The sequence below is a fragment of the Cololabis saira genome, chromosome 16 (assembly GCF_033807715.1).
Source record: "Cololabis saira isolate AMF1-May2022 chromosome 16, fColSai1.1, whole genome shotgun sequence".
Lineage (NCBI taxonomy): Eukaryota > Metazoa > Chordata > Actinopteri > Beloniformes > Belonidae > Cololabis > Cololabis saira.
This window is the reverse complement of record NC_084602.1, coordinates 36,772,392-36,793,569: the sequence shown is the minus strand read 5'-3', so window position 1 is coordinate 36,793,569 and position 21,178 is coordinate 36,772,392. Positions and strand designations below refer to the sequence as shown.

The following is a 21,178-nucleotide window of genomic DNA, read 5'->3' as shown; positions in this document are numbered from 1 at the left end:
ATATATATATATATATATATATATATATATATGTGTGTGTGTGTGTGTAATAATAGAAGTAATTATACTGTATAGTATTATATTATCATTACTTTACTATAATACTACAATATAATAGAGAACAATAGACAGCAATGGTATAACAATACACTTGAATAACTATATAAGAGTAGATATGCTATATACACTGGTTCATATATTTACTTCCAATTATATACATAAAAATTACTATAAATCTATATATCTACATATAACTATAAATCAGTATATATTCATAGAGATATAGATACACAAATACTGTACGTATAATGCAACTCAATATATCCATATATACATACATACATATAACATATCTATATCCATAATATACATATCTACATCTACGTATATTAATAAGTGTTCATATCTACTTGTTTATTTGTATCTGTATTTTGAATAGAATGTATCTTTGTATCTTTTTTTAAATTGTGATATGTTTTGACTTTGTTTTAGCTCCATGAAGAGCAGTCAGATTTGAAACTTTAATCAGAAAATGTATGTTTGTGCAAGCATGGAAAAATGAGAGTGCATGCAGTAATATTAGAGCTATTTCTGTTCTGTTTTCTTAAAGATAAAACTGAGCATTTGTCAAAATTAATTGCAGGGTTTCCTGCCCGGGTGCATTAGCTCTGGCATCCCACTCGCATATTTGTACAGTTTTTTTTTTTTAAATATCCTAAGTAGTAAAATTTACTGTTAAGGAGCTCTGTGCAAAGCTTTGATTCACTCTTTTGCTTTCTTGCTCTCTCTTGTGCACACACACACACACACACACACACACACACACACACACACACACACACACACACACACACACACTACTACATTACACGATCACTTGTCCTCTAAATGCTCACACGCTGGATCAATACATGATCATGCACAGGAGGAATGCATCTTGCGTTACCCATTTGCTAACCGGGTTTGATAAATTTAATGAATTTCTCTGACTCTTTAGGCAATTTCTTTGAACAATTTTGAACAAACTCTTATTTTATGTGAGACCCGAGTCTGTAGCTGCCCTTAGTGCCATTACCATAATCATAGTAACGCAATCATAGTTTAGCAGCTAATTTCATCAATCAATTACAGCATTGGGTCTGTTAATTCATGAGAACATGAATTAAAGTGAGAGGAAGCTCTGGTGGTTTTGTCACTTTTTCAGTGGAACGTAAACAACTGCAGTGTTGAATATATTTACGCTGTTTGGCAATTTGCAGACGGTCCCTAAATTAGCGTCATACAGCCAGTTGCATTAGGGTTCGATTCAAATGTCAAGAATCGATTCTGATTTTCAAGAATCAGAATCGATTATCAAGATTTGATTCGATTTGATTTGATTCTGATATTGATTTGGGTTAGTGTTATTAAAACAGTTTTTTGAGCTGTTTCATGAATTATATGACTGTGTAGTTATGCAACATATTAATACTAGTATTATATTGAGTTTCAACAGCAAGTATTGGCAGCTAATGATGCTGTAAGGACCAATCAGCTCCCAGAATGCTGATAGAACTGCTTTCAGAAACATCGTGGGTCAGAATTACCAAACAGATCCAGGGAGGAAACAGAGACGGATGAAATCTTGCTTGTAATGAGAAGATAAATCTTGTCCCACTGGCAGATTTTTCTACTTATTTCAAGTGAAAATGTACTTGAAACAGGTGAAAATTGTCAAATAAGTTATTTATCTGGTAATGACTCTTGTTTTAAGTGTAATGAGATTTTTTGACAAAAAATTAGACATTTTAACTAGAAATACGACAAATATTCCTGGTAAGATTTTGAGCTTTTGCAGTGTATTCCTATATTTCATTCATACATTGATGTTTTAGAGGTCATGTATAGTCATGGAAACCCTGATAAAGGTTTGTCCTGCGAGTCCCCACCTGCTGGTTGTGCTGCAGAAGGCAGTTTTACGACGGTTCCTGGTTGGCAGAGCTTTCCAGACCTGCAGGCGATCCTTTACTCGTTTACCGTAAGTCTGTGCTTTCCGAGGTATTCGGAGCACGCAGCCACTTCGCCGCGTGAGACGGAGCAAGCCAGAGCAGGAGGAGGATTTTCCTGCAAACTGCCGTCCCCCATGACCCAACTAGTTACTTATTTCCCTTTCTGGCGATCCTCGTTCAGGTATTCACAGATAATAAATAAAGATTAGAGCAAACGTCCTATTTAATGATGGACGGATGATACAGATGTATGTCACATACATCTTTGCAAGTTTGTGCACCTTGATGTACAGTTCATCTGTTACCTCCTGATGTGAATACCAGTGTTTACTGGATACTTTCAAACCTCAATCCAGTATTTATCCAATACTGTTGTTTCCCTCTGAAATTAATGTTTTATTATTAAAGTATTACTTCATTTGCTTATTCATTTTTCAGACCCTATTACCTCAGAAACATTTATGCTTTGTGAATTTTGTCAGTTATTTGTTCTTTAATGTGAATGCAATATTAGATTACTATACAAAATATACTACAACATATTGCTGGTATATCAGTGTTAGTTTAAACAAATGTTTATTTTGTATAAAACCATAATTGTCATTAGATCTTCACTGTGGTGACTTTTTACATAGTTTTATTCCTATATTTCATTCATACATTGATGTTTTAGAGGTCATGTATAGTTTTTTTTTTTTTTTTTTTTATTAGATTTATTTATTTGCACAGTTAAAAATTACACAAAAAAAGTAACAACTTCACAAATTAAAGTGCAGGAAGAGGCGAAAACTCAGAGCTTATCAGGTGCCTCCTATAGTTAACATACAATTTAATATCATACTTATAAGAACAAAATATACAAATGAGCAATTAGAAATCTATAGATGAACGATAAAGAGTACAATTTGATAATTAAGAAACAAACAAAAAATAAACGACTAAATAACAAACCAAAGAAACACAAACAAAAAATAATTTCAAGGAGATTACACAAGACGATAAAATGTATAGTCATGGAAACTTGCTGCCAAGTCATGGAAAAGTCATGGAAATGTGTTGGTTAAAATGTGTATGAATCGGTTTTCTTTGTGGTTCACTGTTGAAGGATTTGTGTCGGCAAACAAAATCCGAAGTGGTTATTTATTTAAATCTATCAGCACTGTTTTATCAACTGGTGGAAAACTGGTGCTGGTTCTGTCCAAAACCCTTTACTGGTTCTGGAGATCGGGGGGAGGAGTTGACTGGTGTTTGTTTGTGTTCGGGACGGCCGACGTCTCCGGCACGCCGCCGTTCCCTTAACAGATAAAACCAACCAAAACATAACGGCAGATTGCTGGGACGGCCGCCAGCGAGCGAGAGCGCTGCAGCCGACTGTTTCTGGAGAGAAAAGAGAGAAAAACCCATCCAGATAACCAAATAAAAAAACAAACGCCCACCTAACGATTGAATATCCAGATATCTGAGTAGGTGGGTCCACGTGAAACTCTGTTCCTACAGAAGACTGCTGTTCACAGAGGACACGAACAACAGTGTTTTGCCATCTCTTAATATTAATAAAGGTTGATCAGCTGTTTTTAGGGAGATCCATTAACGCCAGCAGGTGTTACAAACTGAAAAAATGGAGAAATAAAATCACAGAAATGGTTCTCTTAAAGCCATGAACGGGTCTGAATGTTCAGGTATGTTCGGTGCCTGAACTTGCACTCTTGTCATTAAAGGTGAGCTCAGCTGAGGCGGATCATGCTCCACGTTAGACCGTATTTTCCGGACTATGAATGAATGAATGAATGAATGAATGAATGAATGAATGAATGAATGAATGAAAGCTTTATTCCAAACATGGGAAAACATAAAAATAACACACAAGTCAAAATAGTCAAAACAACAAAAAATAAAACAATGTTACCATGTCCAAAAAGGAGTAGAAAGAAGCATGTGCTTATTTAATCCTACCCCTTGTCCCTTCTCAGTAATTACGATCCTCAGTTGATTTCAATATCCTGTCTTAATACATTTTCACAAACTACTGCATGTATTGTGTACCAACACCTCATGTATATACATTTTTACAAACAAGAAAATAAATAATGTAAGTAAACAAGTGACAAAGACTACGTTCACACTGCAGCTCCCAAGTGACCCAAATCCGATGTTTTGCTCATATGTGACTCAGATCTGATTTGTTTATGACAGTGTGAACAGCACAAGTCACATGGAATCTGATCTTTTCAAATCAGATTCAGGTCGCTTCCATATGTGGTTCTAAATCGGATACAGGTCTGATGTTTTGCAATGCGACCTCAGTGTGAACAGCCAGGTCGGAATGAATGCGACTTTGATGTCACTTGAGAGCGACCGTTGTCTTAATACTGCGCTGGCGGGGCGGGAGTCACTCGGAAGAGATCCACAACAAGCCATTATTAAAAATGCGGCTTTCTTTCTCCTCCTTCTCCTCTTCATTAACACTTGCTCACAGTTTCGTCGGCTTCCACCACACAACAACTTCAACATATCCCCATTAGGGCTGTTCGATTTTGCCCAAAAATAAAATCTCGATTTTTTTTTTTCTCTCAAAATCCGATTTTCGATTACGATTATTTTGTGAATTGACAAAAGGCAAAGAAATTATTTCAAATATGCTGTTTTTTTATTGAACATTTGCCCCAATGGGCTTTAAGTGCAAACTTTGCTCTTATTAAACCAAAAATGAATGAATAAAGTGCAAAACTCTGTAAAATAAGTTGAAAAAAAGTTTTAAAAAATATAATAAAAAATAAAGTTTTATCTCTGAAAAGAAATCAGCAAATCAGCACTTGCAAACATACAGTAAGTTATATTTCCAATTAAATAAAACAAGATATTTTCTAATTAAACTAAACTGGGTCTTTGCATGCTAAATAATAATGCAACCCATGAAGGAGGTAGAGGTGTGTAATGTCAGTCATTACATTTGCTATTCACATTTGCAAGTTTTTTGCAAGGAACACAAGCCGGTCTACCGCATCTGGCTTACGCCCCCTCCTACACTAAAGGGCCTCTCCAATGGGGCACTTGTCGCAGGTATTGAGAGGTATTTCCATCAATCATTAATATGGTATCAATCATTAATATGTGTGCAGACAAGGTTAAAAAAAAAAAAAAAAAAAAAAAAAAAAAATTTTTTTTTTTTTTAAATCGATTTTACGATTTTCACATTTTAACATCGTTCTAATTACATAATCGCGATTACGATTTAAAATCGATTAATCGAACAGCCCTAATCCCCATGTACGCTCACTTCTGTTGCCTCCATGTTTACCGCCGTACGACGGCGTGCTGCGTGTGACGTCTTTGTTATTGTCCCTCTGCGCATGCGGGTCAGTTCAGGGCCGCGATGCGTTCACACTCCAGTCTGATATAGGACACATTTTAAAAGATAATGTGAACAGCCACACAAAAAAATCGGATATGGGAAAAAATCTGAATTGAGCATTAAGGCCTGCAGTGTGAACGTAGTCTAAATGATGTGTGGAAACAGCAGGTGATGGTCAAAGACCTTCATCCTCCCTGTTTCATGTGAAAACCATTTTTTTTGTCCGGCTGTTTGAACCGGCTCATGCTTGGACGTTGCTTGAGCTCCACTCCCAAACTGTTCCACAACTTCACTCCATATAGGAAATAGTAAATATTTTTAGAGTTGTGCGGACACAAAGATGTTTTAAATTGTTCTCCCCCTCAAATTATAATCCCCATCTCTGTTAAAAACCTATTTTAGAATATTTCCAGGAAGCATGTTGTTTTTTGCTTTGTACATAGTTTGCTGTTTGAAAGTGAACCAGATCAGTAAATTTGAATGTTTTTGATTTTAAGAAGAGTGAATTTGTGTGATTCTTGTAACCGGCATTATGAATGATCCTTATGGCTCGTTTTTGCAGCATTGACAGTGATTGTAGTGTACATTTATAAGTATTGCCCCAAACCTCCACACAGTAATTTAGATACGGTAAAACCAGTGATAACAGACTAGACAAATTAACAGACAAACTATAAGTCGCTCCGGAGTACAAGTCGTGCCAGACATAACATGCATAATACAGAAGGAAAACACATATATAAGTCGCAGTGGCGATTCCTCTAGGACTGCAAGGGAAGCTCAGCTTCCTCTAAAATGTCAAAAAATCTGAAGCTTCTCTGGGGGGTTTATGCATAGACAATATAAACGTAGACTTCCATGGAGCTGCTGCGATTCGCCAACATCGCTGCCATATTGGATGTTCAAGACTGCGCTGTAAACTAATACAAGTAAATGGACTTATTTTCATGAAGGTCCTTTCTACAAAAAAATCTACGTTTTACGTCTCATTTATTCATTCACACACACTTAATATACTTGGGAAACAGTTAGGCACCAAATATAATATATTTAATTTTCTGAGATGGCAAAAATAAGAACTTTATTGATCCCACATAGGAGTAATTCATGTTATATCAGCTATAGAGAACAATGTAGTGCCAAAAAACAATATCTATCCTCCCTCACAAAAATAAGAAAAATAGAGAAACATATTTTCTCATCAACAAAACATGTTATTTTATTGTCTGAAAAAATGAAGAAATAAAATCACAGAAATGGTTCTCTTAAAGCCATGAACGGGTCTGAATGTTCAGGTATGTTCGGTGCCTGAACCTGCACTCTTGTCATTAAAGCTCAGCTGAGGCGGATCATGCTCCACGTTAGACCGTATTTTCCGGACTATGAATGAATGAATGAATGAATGAATGAATGAATGAAAGCTTTATTCTGAACATGGGAAAACATAAAAATAACACACAAGTCAAAATAGTCAAAACAACAAAAAAAATAAAAATAAAACAATGTTACCATGAAAAGGAGTAGAAAGAAGCATGTGATCATTTAATCCTACCCCTTCTCCCTTCTCAGTACCGGTAATTACGATCCTCAGTTGATTTCAATATCCTGTCTTAATACATTTTCACAAACTACTGCATGTATTGTGTACCAACACCTCATGTATATACATTTTTACAAACAAGAAAATAAATAATGTAAGTAAACAAGTGACAAAGACTACGTTCACACTGCAGTTCCCAAGTGACCCAAATCCGATGTTTTGCTCATATGTGACTCAGATCTGATTTGTTTATGACAGTGAGAACAGCACAAGTCACATGGAATCTGATCTTTTCATCTGTTATTTTATTGTCTGAAAAATGGTTCAAATGTTATTTTATTGTCTGAAAAATGGTTCAAATATATTTTTTTGTTACTTGAAAAATTTAAAATATGTTTTGTTTAATGTAATGATGAAAAAAAAGATCTTTAGACATATGAATCGATCTTTAAGAATTAATATGAGAATCAATTTTTAGGAATTAATATGAGAATCGTTTTAGAATTGGAATTTTTTTTTTTTTTTTTTTCAACACAGGCCTACCGGTAATAATGTTAATAATTTCCCTCATAAGTCGCTCCAGAGTATAAGCCGCAGCCCCGGCCAAACTATGAAAAAAATAAAATTTATAGTCCGGAAAATACTGTAATCCATTTCACAGATCACCGCTTGATGACGTTGACTCTGCTGGAGTCAGATCTTCTCCCGCTGATGATGAAAACCATCACGTATGAAGAGCTCTCAGCTCCCGACCTCACCTGTGTTTGTCTGTAACTTGCAGGTACAGAAGCAGGTCCACCCGAACCTGACGGCGAAGGAAGACGCCCTGCAGCACGTGGAGGAGCTGATCCTGCAGCTGCTCAACATGCTGTGCGTGGCCCAGCCGCGCTCGGTGCAGGACGTCGAGGTACCGACTCTCTCCCGCCAAAATCACTGAAAGAAGTCTCAAGTTCTTTTCTACGAGTATTACGGCCAAACTAAGACAAAAAAAATGGAAATTACGAGAATAAAGTCATAATATTACGAGAATAAAGTCGTAATATTTTGAGAATAAAGTCGTAATATTTTGAGAATAAAGTCGTAATATTACGAGAATAAAGAAGACTGCTCTTCCTGTTAAGAGTTCTCATAAATTATCTTCTCATAATATTACGACTTTATTCTCATAATATTACGACTTTATTCTCATAATATTACGACTTTATTCTCGTAATATTACGACTTTATTCTATTACGATTTTATTCTCGCAACATTATGACTTTATTCTCGTAATTTTACGACTTTATTCTCATTATATTATGACTTTATTCTCGTAATTTCCCATTTTTTTTTGTCTTAGTTTGGCCCTAATACTCCGTCGTACTTTTCTGTTTGTTGTCAAATTAAAAAAACAAACATCCCTCCCGACAGGAACGCGTCCAGAAAACGTTCCCCCACCCAATAGATAAGTGGGCGATCTCCGATGCTCAGGCAGCTATTGAGAAGAGGAAGAGGAGAAACCCCTTGCTTCTCCCCGTGGACAAAATCCACCCCCTGCTCAAGGTAAACACCTTCCTCTCCGTCCCCTGCAGCTACGGTCGCCACCCGTCCCTGGAAATATGGAATTGTTACGTAATTGGGAATTAAAAGTTGCATATTGAACCAATACCGACATATATTATGCTCTTATTTATTGATGTCATAATATACAGGTGAAGGTTGGAAAATTTGAATATATTGCCAAACTTCATTCGTAGTAAATTCAACTTAAGGTGAAACAAATATATTATTTCCCACTACATGCAAAGTGAGATATTTCAAGCCTTTATTTCAGGGGTCGGCAACCCGCGGCTCTTTAGCGCCGCTCTAGTGGCTCCCTGGAGCTTTTTAAAAAATGTTTGACCTTTCTTCTTTTTTCTTCTTTTTTTCCTTTTTTTTCTCTTTTTTCTTCTTTTTTTCTTCTTTTTTTATTTTTTTTCTGCTTTTTTTCTCTTATTTTTCCTTTCCTTTTTAATCTCGACATTTAGACTTTTTTCTCGACATTTAGACTTTTTTCTCGACATTTCGACTTTTTACTCAACATTTGGACTTTTTTTCACGAAATTTTGTCCATTTCCTCCACATTTCGACTTTTCTCTCAACATTTTGACTTTTTTCTCAACATTTTGACTTTTTTCTCGAAGTGCATAATGAAAATAAAAATCTTCCCCCAGTTATAACTAATATAGAAACATGCAGCATGTGTTGCCTTCATTCTAAGGCTTATACAAGACTTTTCATTTTTTGTGGCTCCAGACATATTCGTTTTTTCTGTTTTTGTTCCAATATGGTTCTTTCAACATTTTGGGTTGCCGACCCCTGCTTTATTTGTTATAATTATGATGATTATGGCTCACAGTTTATGTAAACCCCAAAAAAAAAAAAAAAAAAAAATTTAATGTTTTATGAAATCAATAAACAATTCAATCATCGAAATTATAACAAATAAAGGCTTATTGCTTTGCATGTAATGAGACTAGGTAATATATTTGTTTCACCTTTTAAGTTGGATTATTGAAATAAATTAACTTTTACGCCATATTCTAATGTTCCGACCTTCACCTGTATCTTTATTCTACATCTGGGCTGATGTGGACGTACGTAGCATAGGAGGATATTTCAGTTGTATGGTTGTCTGTCGTTGCCCTGACGTTGGTCCGGATTATTGTTTCAACTTCCCTTTGAATCCTCTGCATGAATGAATACGTTGGTTTTTTTTTTACCTCTTCTCTGTCCTGCAGGAGGTTCTGGGCTACAAAGTGGACTACCATGTTTCCCTGTACATCGTGGCAGTGCTGGAATACATATCAGCAGATATACTCAAGCTGGCAGGCAACTATGTGGGCAACATCCGGCACTTTGAGATCAGCCAGCAGGACATCAAGGTGTCCATGTGCGCCGACAAGGTGAGAAGCTGAAGCTCTTCTGTACGTTACCCTGGATTCACTCTGAAAGCACCACACTGCAAAAACTCAAAATCTTAACAAGAATATTTGGCTTATTTCTAGTTAAAATGTCTCATGTTTAGTCAAAAAAATCTAATTACGCTTAAAACAAGACTCATCACTGGAAAAAAAACAACAATTTTCACCTGTTTCAAGTAGATTTTCACTTAAAATAAGTAGAAAAATCTGCCAGTGGAACAAGATTTTTTTACTTGTAATGAAAAGATAAATCTTGTCCCACTGGTAGATTTTTCTACTTATTTCAAGTGAAAATGTACTTGAAGCAGGTGAAAATTGTCAAATAGCAAGTTATTTTTCTGGTAATGACTCTTGTTTTAAGTCCAATGAGATTTTTTGACTAGAAATTAGACATTTTAACTAGAAATAAGACAAATATTCTTGTTAAGATTTTGAGTTTTTGCAGTGCACAGGCGTCCGGTTGCCGTTCATTGTCTATGAAAGCGCTGCGAGAGGCGTCGGAGGCGTCCAGAGCGTCAATTTGAAGTTGAAAAATCTCAACTTAATGCAAATGAGAGGTGGCGATGCCGAGGCAGCATCCAATCACAGACCGGGATTCCTGAAGTAATAAAGCATCAATGCAGATTGTACTTTCATGTACAAACAAACGTAAACTCATTCACATGCGTACAGGAGCAGAGCTGTGCACTAACACACTTATCAGGAATTAATATATTTCATCCAGCAAACATTTTTGCTGATTTGACTGCCGTTTTTACCTGAACTGCTCATGTGAAACACGTAACTGATGGTTGAGGAGCTGGATGGTCTGAACTATTTTATTTCCTACATCAATCAAACGCAAAATAATTAAAAACCGTGCTTATTAATCACAAAACACAGTTTAAACAATATGACCAAATCCACTCCGACCCGGTGTGTCAGTCAGTACGTTTACATGCAGCAAAGAAATCTGATTTCTGATGGTATCAGATAAACATCCAGAAGACCAAAATCACTTGAGTCTGAGTTTACATGCTGTTCAGAGAATCAGATAAATGTCCAGACCATGACTGACTCCGTGACGCTATGTGGCGCTGTAACCATGGTAACCGTTTCAACAAAGAGCCACTTCCGGTTGACGGTTGTTTTGTTTGGCGCCAATGTACGTTATTTCTATCTGCTCCGGTGTCCTGATGAAGCTTCTGCCATCTCTTTCGTGATCTCCATGTTGGTGTTTAAACAACTATTTAACACGGCCGTCTCCTTTCACTTCCGGGTGAAGGAAGGGAGGAAACGCCCCAGACGAAACTTTCCAGCTGCTCAGACTGCAATATCCGATGTCTCCGTAAACATGGCGTTAACATTCCGACTGTGAACGAGTTATCTAGGTGTTGCTATCAGATTACTAAATGTCCGAAATAGGTCAGAAGTAGATTGGATTAAGGTGTTTGCATGCAGTTTAAAAGTCTGAACGATGTCTTATACGATCAGAAATGCGATTGAACTGCTGCATGTAAACGTACAGACTGCAGCTTCACCGGGAGCAACGGCTCGCCGATGGTTGCTGTTGATCCAGGACCAACCTTGTTAAGGAGCATCAAACTCACTCTTATCCATGCGGAAATAACGCTGAAATATAAAGGCTTTTTAAAGTGTGATCCATGGTGAAATAGGAAACTGAAGATGTGCAGCTATATATAGATATGTGTAGACCAGGGGTCGGCAACCCAAAATGTTGAAAGAGCCATATCGGACCAAAAACACAAAAAACAAATATGTCTGGAGTCGCAAAAAATGAAAAGTCTTGTATAAGCCTTAGAATGAAGGCAACACATGCTGCATGTTTCTATATTAGTTATAACTGGGGGAAGATTTTTTTCTTCATTATGCACTTCGAGAAAAAAGTCGAAATGTTGAGAAAAAAGTCAAAATGACGAGGACATAGTCAAAATTTCGTGAAAAAAGTCAAAATATTGAGAAAAAAAGTCGAAATGTCGAGATTAAAAAGGAAAAGAAAAAGAGAAAAAAGGAGGGAAAAAAGAAAATGAAGAAAAAAAGAAGAGAAAAAAGGAAAAAAAATGTTTTTAAAAGCTCCAGGAGCCTTAGAATGAAGGAAAATGGCGAAAGTCGAAATGTTGAGAAAAAAGTCGAAATGTCGAGAAAAAAAGTCAAAATGTTGAGAAAAAAGTTGAAATGTCGAGGAAATAGTCAAAATTTCGAGAAAAAAGTCTAAATGTCGAGAAAAACGTTGAAATGTCGAGATTAATGTTGAAGTACAATTTCGAGAAAAGGTCGAAATGTCTAGAAAAAAGTCGAAATGTCGAGATTAATGTTGAAGTACAATTTCGAGAAAAAAGTCGAAATGTCGAGAAAAAAGTCGAAATGTCGAGGAAAAAGTCGAAATGTCGAAATGACGAGAAAAATGTCGAGATTAATGTTGAAGTACAATTTCGAGAAAAAAGTCGAAATGTCGAGAAAAAAGTCGAAATTTCGAGATTAAAAAGGAAAGGAAAAAGGTAGAAAAAAAGAAGGAAAAAAGAAAAAAGACAGACTTTAGCAAGCAGCGCGATGCGTCCGGAGCCTCCACAGGCAATTTCTGACACTTTCAGTGTGAATCCACCATTACGAGGGAGTGAGGCGCCGCCTTTGACCCGAGTCTGACCGACTTCTGTCCCCCGTCCAGGTGCTGATGGACATGTTTGACCAGGAGGACGACTACGGCCTGATGTCCCAGTGCACCGAGGAGCCCTCGTCCTCCGGGGAGCTCACGTACGACGACCTGGTGAGGCTGGAGATCGCCGAGGAGAGGCAGTACCTGCGGGAGCTCGACCTCATCATCAAGGTGTTCCGGCACCAGTTCCTGTCCAACTCCAAGATCTTCACGGCTCGGGTAAGAAGGAAGGCCTGGGGCTCTAGTCACAACACCCGGGACTCTCAGGCCACGTTTACACGTAGCCGGGTATTTACAAAAACTGATATTTCCCCATCTATGTTTTGAAAAATTCCATCATTTACATGAACCTGCATAAATAGCTGTTAAGGTTCTATGAGCAGCCAAACCTACAGGGGGCAGTGTAACGAGAAGATAAAGTCATGCTAGCCAATCAGAATCCTGGAAAAAAACATCAACAAATGACACGAGTAACTTCCAGTTACTTCCAAGATGAACGAGAGTCTTTCGTTTGGAGTGACAGAGAAGTGGAGTTACTTTTAAGTGTGACTTTAGAATATAAAACAGGTAAAATACAAGAAAATATTGACGGTGGCCAAACAAATAGTAAACACAGGTCGCACACATGACGCTGCACTGCAAAAACTCAAAATCTTACCAGGAATATTTGTCTTATTTCTACTTAAAATGTCTCATTTTTAGTCAACAAATCTCATTACACTTAAAACAATAATCATCACCAGATAAATAACTTATTTGACCATTTTCACCTGTTTCAAGTACGGTATATTTTCACTTTCTTCCAGTGATGAGTCTTGTTTTAAGTGTAATGAGATTTCTTTGACTAAAAATGAAACATTTTAACTAGAAATAAGACAGCAAACGTGAAGACGGAGTTTTTGCAAATCTCCACTTTGGCCGGAGTTTTCAGAAATGATGGTTTTTAGTGACTTTGAGCTTCGTTTTCGTGTAAACGAACGGCCAAAACGCATGAAAACACCACCTTTTTTGCTACGTGGAAACGGGGCCTGAGATCGCTCTTTTCTCATCATCCAGAATCACCGTCTAAAAATGCAGAAAGTACTTTCCAAACTTAGTTGCATACATGAATTAACCGTTCATCGAGGCTCAAAATTATTGATCGTAAATCTTAAAGTGAGACAGGAGAAAAGATGAACGATGGAACCGTCTCACGACCAAAGAAGAGTAACAAGTCCTCCGACTACTGACTCACCGATTAAAATGTAACTTAAGATTGAGTATTAAGTGAAAGATAAAATAAAAACTAGACTTTATGAGACAGAAAGAATCAGACTTGGTGGAGTTGTGGTGACAGAAGTCGACGCGTTGCAGATCTGCAGTCTCGGTCTCATCCAAAGTTTGATTCTTCTTCTGTTTCCTGACCAGGGTCACATTTTCCTTCGCTGATTTATTCTTAAAACGCGTTTTCAGTGCAAATAATTATAAATAAATATATATAATTTCCACTTGCTGCACATGCTGACGACTGTTTGTTTTTGTTCCATTAATTCAGCCGTGGTGCTTCAGGTTAAGTAGTGTGATCAATGTGGTTTAATGATCAATACAAGTCGAGCATCGTAACAGCTGCTGCAGCTTCTTAGGACCAAAGTAGCTCCTAGGACACGTTTAAAAAGATAAATGAAACAACCTCATTCTCCTGAAAGTGATGAAAACCGCGCGGCCAGATTACCACAAAGCCAACTCCAGTTTTCGTCAAAGCCGTTTGAGCTAAATCCACAGTAAGAATATTTAAAGATTACAACTAAAACTTTGTAATCAGCTAACCGGCTGTAAGCGTCATGGAGCAGTTTAAAACCCGCTTGACAGATTTCTGTTTGTGGTTTTGTTTCAGACAAAAGCAGCTTCAACTTCTGGCTTTTTCACTTCTCATTTAAGTTAATTGACTATTGTTTCAGTGCAGATTATCCTGAGAAAATAACAAAAAACTAACTTTAGGGTTTATCCCTCGGGACTGGTGTTGAATTGATCGGATCAGTCGTATCAATCACACTTCGGTACTCCGACTCCGCGGCAGCATCCCCCCGTCTCCTTCAGTAAATAAACATCCCGTTAATGCAAGTTTGGTTGTCTTATACAGGACTGTCTCATAAAATTAGAATATTGTGATTGTTATTTATTTTCTGTAATGCAATTAAAAAAACAAAAATGTCATACATTCTGGATTCATTACAAATCAACTGAAATATTGCAAGCCTTTTATTATTTTAATATTGCTGATTATGGTTTACATTTTAAGATTAAGATTCCCAGAATATTCTAATTTTTTGAGATATGATATTTGAGTTTTCTTAAGCTGTAAACCATGATCAGCAATATTAAAATAATAAAAGGCTTGCAATATTTCAGTTGATTTGTAATGAATCCAGAATGTATGACATTTTTGCATTACAGAAAATAAAGGACTCTATCACAATATTCTAATTTTCTGAGACAGTCCTGTATGTCGGCAAGGTGGATACAGTTCCTATAAAAATGTGGAGATAAGAAGAGTTAAAAGAAGGAATTAAACGGCGTGTTTACAGATCTGGAGGAGCTAAGTGGAAAGTTGAGTTTCATGGGTCTCTGTGGCTTTGCATATTTTGGGTTGGGTAGTTTGTGGTATCATTTGGGTGAGGAAGATAAACCTTTGTGAGGCACAGAGGAATGCAGAACATGTAATTAGGCTGAGACGGGAACAACATCTGCAGCCCCCACCAGAATAACCTCAATTATGTCTGTTGAAATGCAGCGTGATCTGAAATCACCCCGAGACGTCAGGAACGTGTCGCAGTCGCGTCGGTGACGGGGCTGAACGCCGGCCGCCCTGCGAGCCACGCAGACCCTTCTCGGGTTCCCGGCGGCTCGGATAATTATTTCCTTAGGGAAAACGGCGCCTCGTGTTGTCGTGTCGAGTCAATTTTTAGTTTTTTTTTTTCCTCTCTTTGAATCAAAGCGAGCGTACGAGCTCCGTCAGGAGTGTTTATCTGCACATTTAGTGTGATAATACACACTTTGATAACCTCGTTATCGTCAGTTACCCAACATGTTTTACGTTTTCCAAAGCTTGTATTGATATTTTGACTTTAGTGTCAGCAGGAAAAAGCTACAATTTTTTACTCCCACATGATCTGAAAAAGCTGGATCGACTTATATTTGAGGTCTGGAACTTTAACACTTTTACAACAGTGATTCTCAACCGTGGTGTAATAGTAAGGCATCAGAGATCCGTATCAAATATATTTTATTATCCCATAATAAAAAATATTTTTATCTTCTAACATTTATAGAAATAGATTATTTCCAACTACATTCAAAGTGAGATATTTCAAGCCTTTGTTATAATTTTGATGATTATGGCTCACAGTTTAAGAAACCCCAAATAAAGAATCTCAAAAAATTAGAATATTTTATGAAATCAATAAACAATTCAATCATCAACATTATAACAAATAAAGGCTTAACATATCTTGCTTTGCATGTAATAAGACTAGGTAATAATTAGCCCTTTTAAGTTGAATTATTGAAATAAATGAACTTTTACACCATATTCTTCACCTGTAGGCTATATTCTACATCTTGGCTGATGTGGACGTACGTATCATAGGAGGATATTTCAGTTGCTATATAGTTGGCTATCTATACAGTCATGCAAGTTCAATGCTATTAAAGCACTTTAAACTTTAAAATCAAAGCGTTTTGTTTTTTCATATAAAATAAACACATTTCTATGCAGTTTAGAAGTTTTGGGGATGTCCCTTTTTTTTTGGCACCTGCGCTGCTGAAATCGGGGCGTCCCTTATTTCTATTTGTGAAAGGTGCCAACGCTAGATGCAACATAGCCGTGTGTAACTGGTAGAGTGGATCTGTGAGCGCGTTGTGCCCTGACCCTGCGTGCTCCTGCAGGACGTGGAGGTGATCTTCAGCAACATCCTGGACATCCACGAGCTGACGGTGAAGCTGGTGGGGCTGATCGAGGACGCCGTGGAGATGACGGCCGACGGCAGCCCCAACCCCCTGGTGGGCAGCTGCTTCGAGGATCTCGCTGAGGTACAAAACCGGATCATTTCATTTCCTCGAAATTATTCACCGAAAAAGAAACTTCCTTTAAAAATGTGTAGCCCTGTGTTGAAAAGATCGATTTTCGGATTCTAAATTGATTCTCATATTAATTCATAAAAATTGATTCATATGTCTAAAGATTAATTAATTTATTTTTTTTCTTTTTCCCATCATTATATTACAACCTTTGGTATTTTTTTGTTTATGCCCAAAAAAGGAATGTTTTGTTGGACACCAGAATAACTAGTGCCATGTTTTTGCCTTTAAATATGTTTAAAAGTATGAAAACATGAAAGTTTTCAGTTATAATTGCATAAATTGTCTATATTTCTTTGCTTTATAAACTGCACTGCAAAAACTCAAAATCTTACCAGGAATATTTTGTCTTATTTTTAGTTAAAATGTCTAATTTTTAGTCAAAAAATCTCATTACACTTAAAACAAGAGCCATCACCAGATAAATAACTTATTTGACAATTTTCACCTGTTTCAAGTAAATTTTCACTTGAAATAAGTAGAAAAATCTGCCAGTGGAACAAGATTTATCTTCTCATTACAAGCAAAAAAATCTTGTTCCACTGGCAGATTTTTCTACTAATTTTAAGTGAAAATCTACTTGAAACAGGTGAAAATTGTTGTTTTTTCCAGTGATGAGTCTTGTTTTAAGTGTAATGAGATTTTTTGACTAAAAATTAGACATTTTAACTAGAAATAAGACAAATATTCTTGATACAATTTTGAGTTTTTGCAGTGTTTCTTGGAGTTACATTTGCGTAAAATGCTAAAAACCAAATTCTCACAAATGGGAAAAAATAAAACCGATTTAATCCGTCTCTGTTTCTTCCCTGGATCTGTTTGGTAATTCCACACGATGTTTCTGTAAGCAGTTCTATCAGCATTCTGGGATGTGATTGGTCCTTACAGCATCATAAGCTGCAATACTTGCTGTTGAATCTCAATATAATACTAGTATTTATAAGTTGCATAACTACAGCTATATAATTCAGGCAACAGCTGAAAAAACTCAATAACACTAACCCAAATCAAATATCGGAATTGAATCAGATCCAATCAAAACGTGATAATCGATTCTGAATCTTAAGAATCGGAATCAAATCGATTCTTGACATTTGAATGGATCCCCAGCCCTATTTATTACGAGGGATTATTGTTGACGTCTTGGACTGTTGTGCGTTTGCAGGAGCAGGCCTTCGACCCGTACGAGACGCTACTTGAGGACGTCCTGAAGCCGGAGTTTCACGAGCACTTCAGCAACCTGATGTCCCGGCCCACAGTCTGCCTCTACTTCCAGGTGAGAAGCAGGCGGTTTCCCCCCCCCCGCCGAAGCCTCCCATGGCGCTTTTCCACCAGCACCTACTCGGCTTTTCCACTACAATCCAGCACCTGCAGCAGAAGTAGGAGGTTGGAGCGAAGCTGCTGTGGCGTATTTGATTGTGTATCTAAACAAAGTTGTTTTTCTCTGCTGCTGAAAAGTCAGCTGGAGGCGTGAGCATCTATGAAGTGACAGAGCTCCTGGTGGATCTGGTCGTTCCTTATCGCCCGTCTAGATCCCTTTTTAATTCTCTCCTCAGCACCAGGTTTATGAACATCTGCACCTCAGAGTCGGATCAGGAAACAGACTTCTGCTGCCGTTGCTGCTGGAATAAAATTAATTAAAGCTGCAAGCAGCGATGAACGGGCCCTCGCACTCATGGCCACCGGGTTCCCCCCACATTCCTAGGTCAATAATACTATAAAAAGTGCCTTTGCTGTTCACATAAAACTCAACTTATCATCATAAGCTTATCATAAATGAAACCATCCACGAGACTCTATGTCAAATCGTTCAAAAGTTATGGCAGAAAATAGGAACTATGAAATATCGACCAATCAGATGAAGGGGGGGCGCACTTTTTGGCGTCTAGCGTTGCCACGGTAACACTTTTGACTGAGAAAAGTAATACTCATCGTCGCAGGATGGAGACGCACATTTTGATGTATAACACACCTGGGTGCACGTTACGGTTCGGGCCGCATTAACTCCCGAAGAAATGGCATAAATCTCCAAGAGACTTTTCTTTAAGTTGCGACATGATACAGATGTGTACCGATTTTCGTGCATGTACGTCAAACCGTATTGTGGGGCTTGAGGCACAAATTTTTCTAGGGGGCGCTGTTGAGTCATTAGGCCACGCCCATTAATGTAATTTTCGCCAGGCCTGACTTGGTGCAAAATTTGGTGACTTTTGTGGCACGTTTAGGGGGAAAAAAGGCCCTCATTTCGTCGGAAGAAAAATAGAAACGAGAACTCCTGCAGATACAATAGGGCCTTCGCACTGTAAGTGCTCGGGCCCTAACAAGAAGCTCCGTCAGAGTCTCTTTCTCTGATGTCACATCCTGACTCAGACATCTGACTCCAACCCCCCGACCAATCGGTGGCCTGTAGTGTGATGATGTCACAGCCCGGCTCAGCCGCTTAGAACCTCGGCAGAATAGATACAGAAAAAGTATCTACTCGGCACGTTAGACCCCTAGTGGGAAAGAACCAAACCAAGTGGAGTCGGGCTGAGTAGGTGCTAGTGGAAAAGCGCCACTAGTGAGCGTCTACAGGACAGAGCTCACGCTTCGCTCTGACAGCGTTCGCAGCCTTGCAGCTGTTACGTCTCACCTGTGTTTGTCCTCGAGGTCGTCCTGTGTGTGTGTGTGTGTGTGTGTGAGTGTGTGTGTCCGTCCACGCCCGGCGAGCTGTTCCCGGTTCTCTTTGAAGTGAACCTGAGGGCCGCCTGGAATTCCTCCCCATATCGTTTGAGGGCATGTCATGACATATTTAGCGTCCTGTTAGTGTGTGTGTGTGTTTTGTTTTATTTGGACATTCCTCACAAGAATAGCATTGAATCAGCTCGGTGGGGTGCAGTTTGGCAGCCTTTGAAGATGAAATGTTTGCTGGTGTTTTTTCAGGCCCAAGACCAGTGAGGGCCGAGAGAAGCAGCGTCCAAACTCAGAGAGTCCTTAAAAAGTCTTAAATCCCACTCTGCTAAAATAAGGCCTTAAATGTCTTAATTAGGGCCCGAGCACCTTCAGTGCGAAGGCCCTATTGTATCTGTAGGAATTTTTTCTTTCTTTCTTTTTTTTCTTCTGACGAAAGGAGGGCCTTTTTGCCCCCCTAAACGTGCCCAAAAAGTCACCAAATTTTGCACCAAGTCAGGCCTGGCGAAAAATTTGATATTTAATGGTTTACATTAATGGGCGTGGCAAAATGGCTCAACAGCGCCCCCTTGAAAACTTTGTGCCTCAAGCCCCAGAATGCGGTATGTCGTACACGCACGAAAATCGGTACACACCTGTATCATGGCGCAACTGAAAGAAAAGTCTCTTGGCGTCATGCCCGAAACCGAACAGGAAGTCGCCCATTTTGAATTAGTTGTGTCATTCTGGCGAAATTTATGCCATTCCTTCGAAAGTTAATTCAGCCCGAACCGTAACGTGCACCCAGGTGTGTTATACATCAAAATGTGCGTCTCCATCCTGCGACTACACGCAGTACTTTTCTCTTTCAAAAGCGTTACCGTGGCGATGCTAGACGCCAAAAAGCGCGGCCACCCTTCATCTGGTTGGTTCAGACAGAAAAAACTTTGCGCCTCAAGCCCCATAATACGGTTTGACGTACATGAACGAAAATTGGTACACACCTGTATCATGTCGCAACTAAAAGAAAAGTCTCTTGGCGCCATGGCCGAAACCGAACAGGAAGTCGGCCATTTTGAACATTCTGAATTAATTGCGTAATTTTGAAGCAATATATGCCATTCCTTCGAGAGTTAATTCAGCCCGAACCGTATCGTGAACCCAGGTGTGTTATACATCAAAATGTGCGTCTCCATCCTGCGACTACACGCATTACTTTTCTCTTTCAAAAGTGTTACCGTGGCGACGCTAGACGCCAACAAGCGGACCCCCCCTTCATCTGATTGATCCATATTTGATAGTTCCCCAAAAGGCACCAAATTTGGCATGCAAGCCAGGCCTGGCGATAAATTTGATCTTTCATGGTTTGCATTAATGGGCGTGGCAAAATGGCTCAACAGCGCCCCCCGGAAAACTTTGTGCCTCAAGCCCCACAATACGGTTTGACGTACATGCACGAAAATCGCTACACACCTGTATCATGTCACAACTAAGAGAAAAGTCTCTTGGCGCCATGGCCGAAACCGAACAGGAAGTCGGCCATTTTGAATAAATTGTGTCATTTTGGCGAAATTTATGCCATTCCTTCGGCAGTTAATTCAGCCCGAACCGTAACGTGCACCCAGGTGTGTTATACATCAAAATGTGCGTCTATATCCTGCGACACCACGCATTACTTTTCTCTTTCAAAAGTATTACCGTGGCGACGCTAGACGCCAAAAGGCGCGCCCCCCCTTCATGTGATTGGTCCATATTTGATAGTTCTCCAAAAGTCACCAAATTTTGCATGCAAGCCAGACTTGGCGATAAATTTGATATTTCATGGTTTGCATTAATGGGCGTGGCCTAACGGCTCAACAGCGCCCCCTAGAATACTTTTATCTGCCATAACTTTTGAATGGTTTGACATAGGAAGTCGTGGGTGGTGTCATGGGAAT

At 38.5% G+C, this 21,178-nt stretch overlaps 1 protein-coding gene across 1 annotated transcript in view; it reads left to right on the top strand.

The window, feature by feature from the left end:
• The window catches only part of sos2 (son of sevenless homolog 2 (Drosophila)), an 86,706-nt gene that overhangs the window by 37,119 nt on the left and 28,409 nt on the right, over window positions 1–21,178 (top strand). Inside the window, exons 2-7 of the mRNA XM_061743708.1 lie at window positions 7,662–7,787; window positions 8,292–8,423; window positions 9,641–9,805; window positions 12,489–12,695; window positions 16,401–16,544; window positions 17,758–17,868. Of these exons, the coding sequence (XP_061599692.1) occupies window positions 7,662–7,787; window positions 8,292–8,423; window positions 9,641–9,805; window positions 12,489–12,695; window positions 16,401–16,544; window positions 17,758–17,868 (885 nt within the window). The remainder of the gene's footprint in view (window positions 1–7,661; window positions 7,788–8,291; window positions 8,424–9,640; window positions 9,806–12,488; window positions 12,696–16,400; window positions 16,545–17,757; window positions 17,869–21,178) is intronic.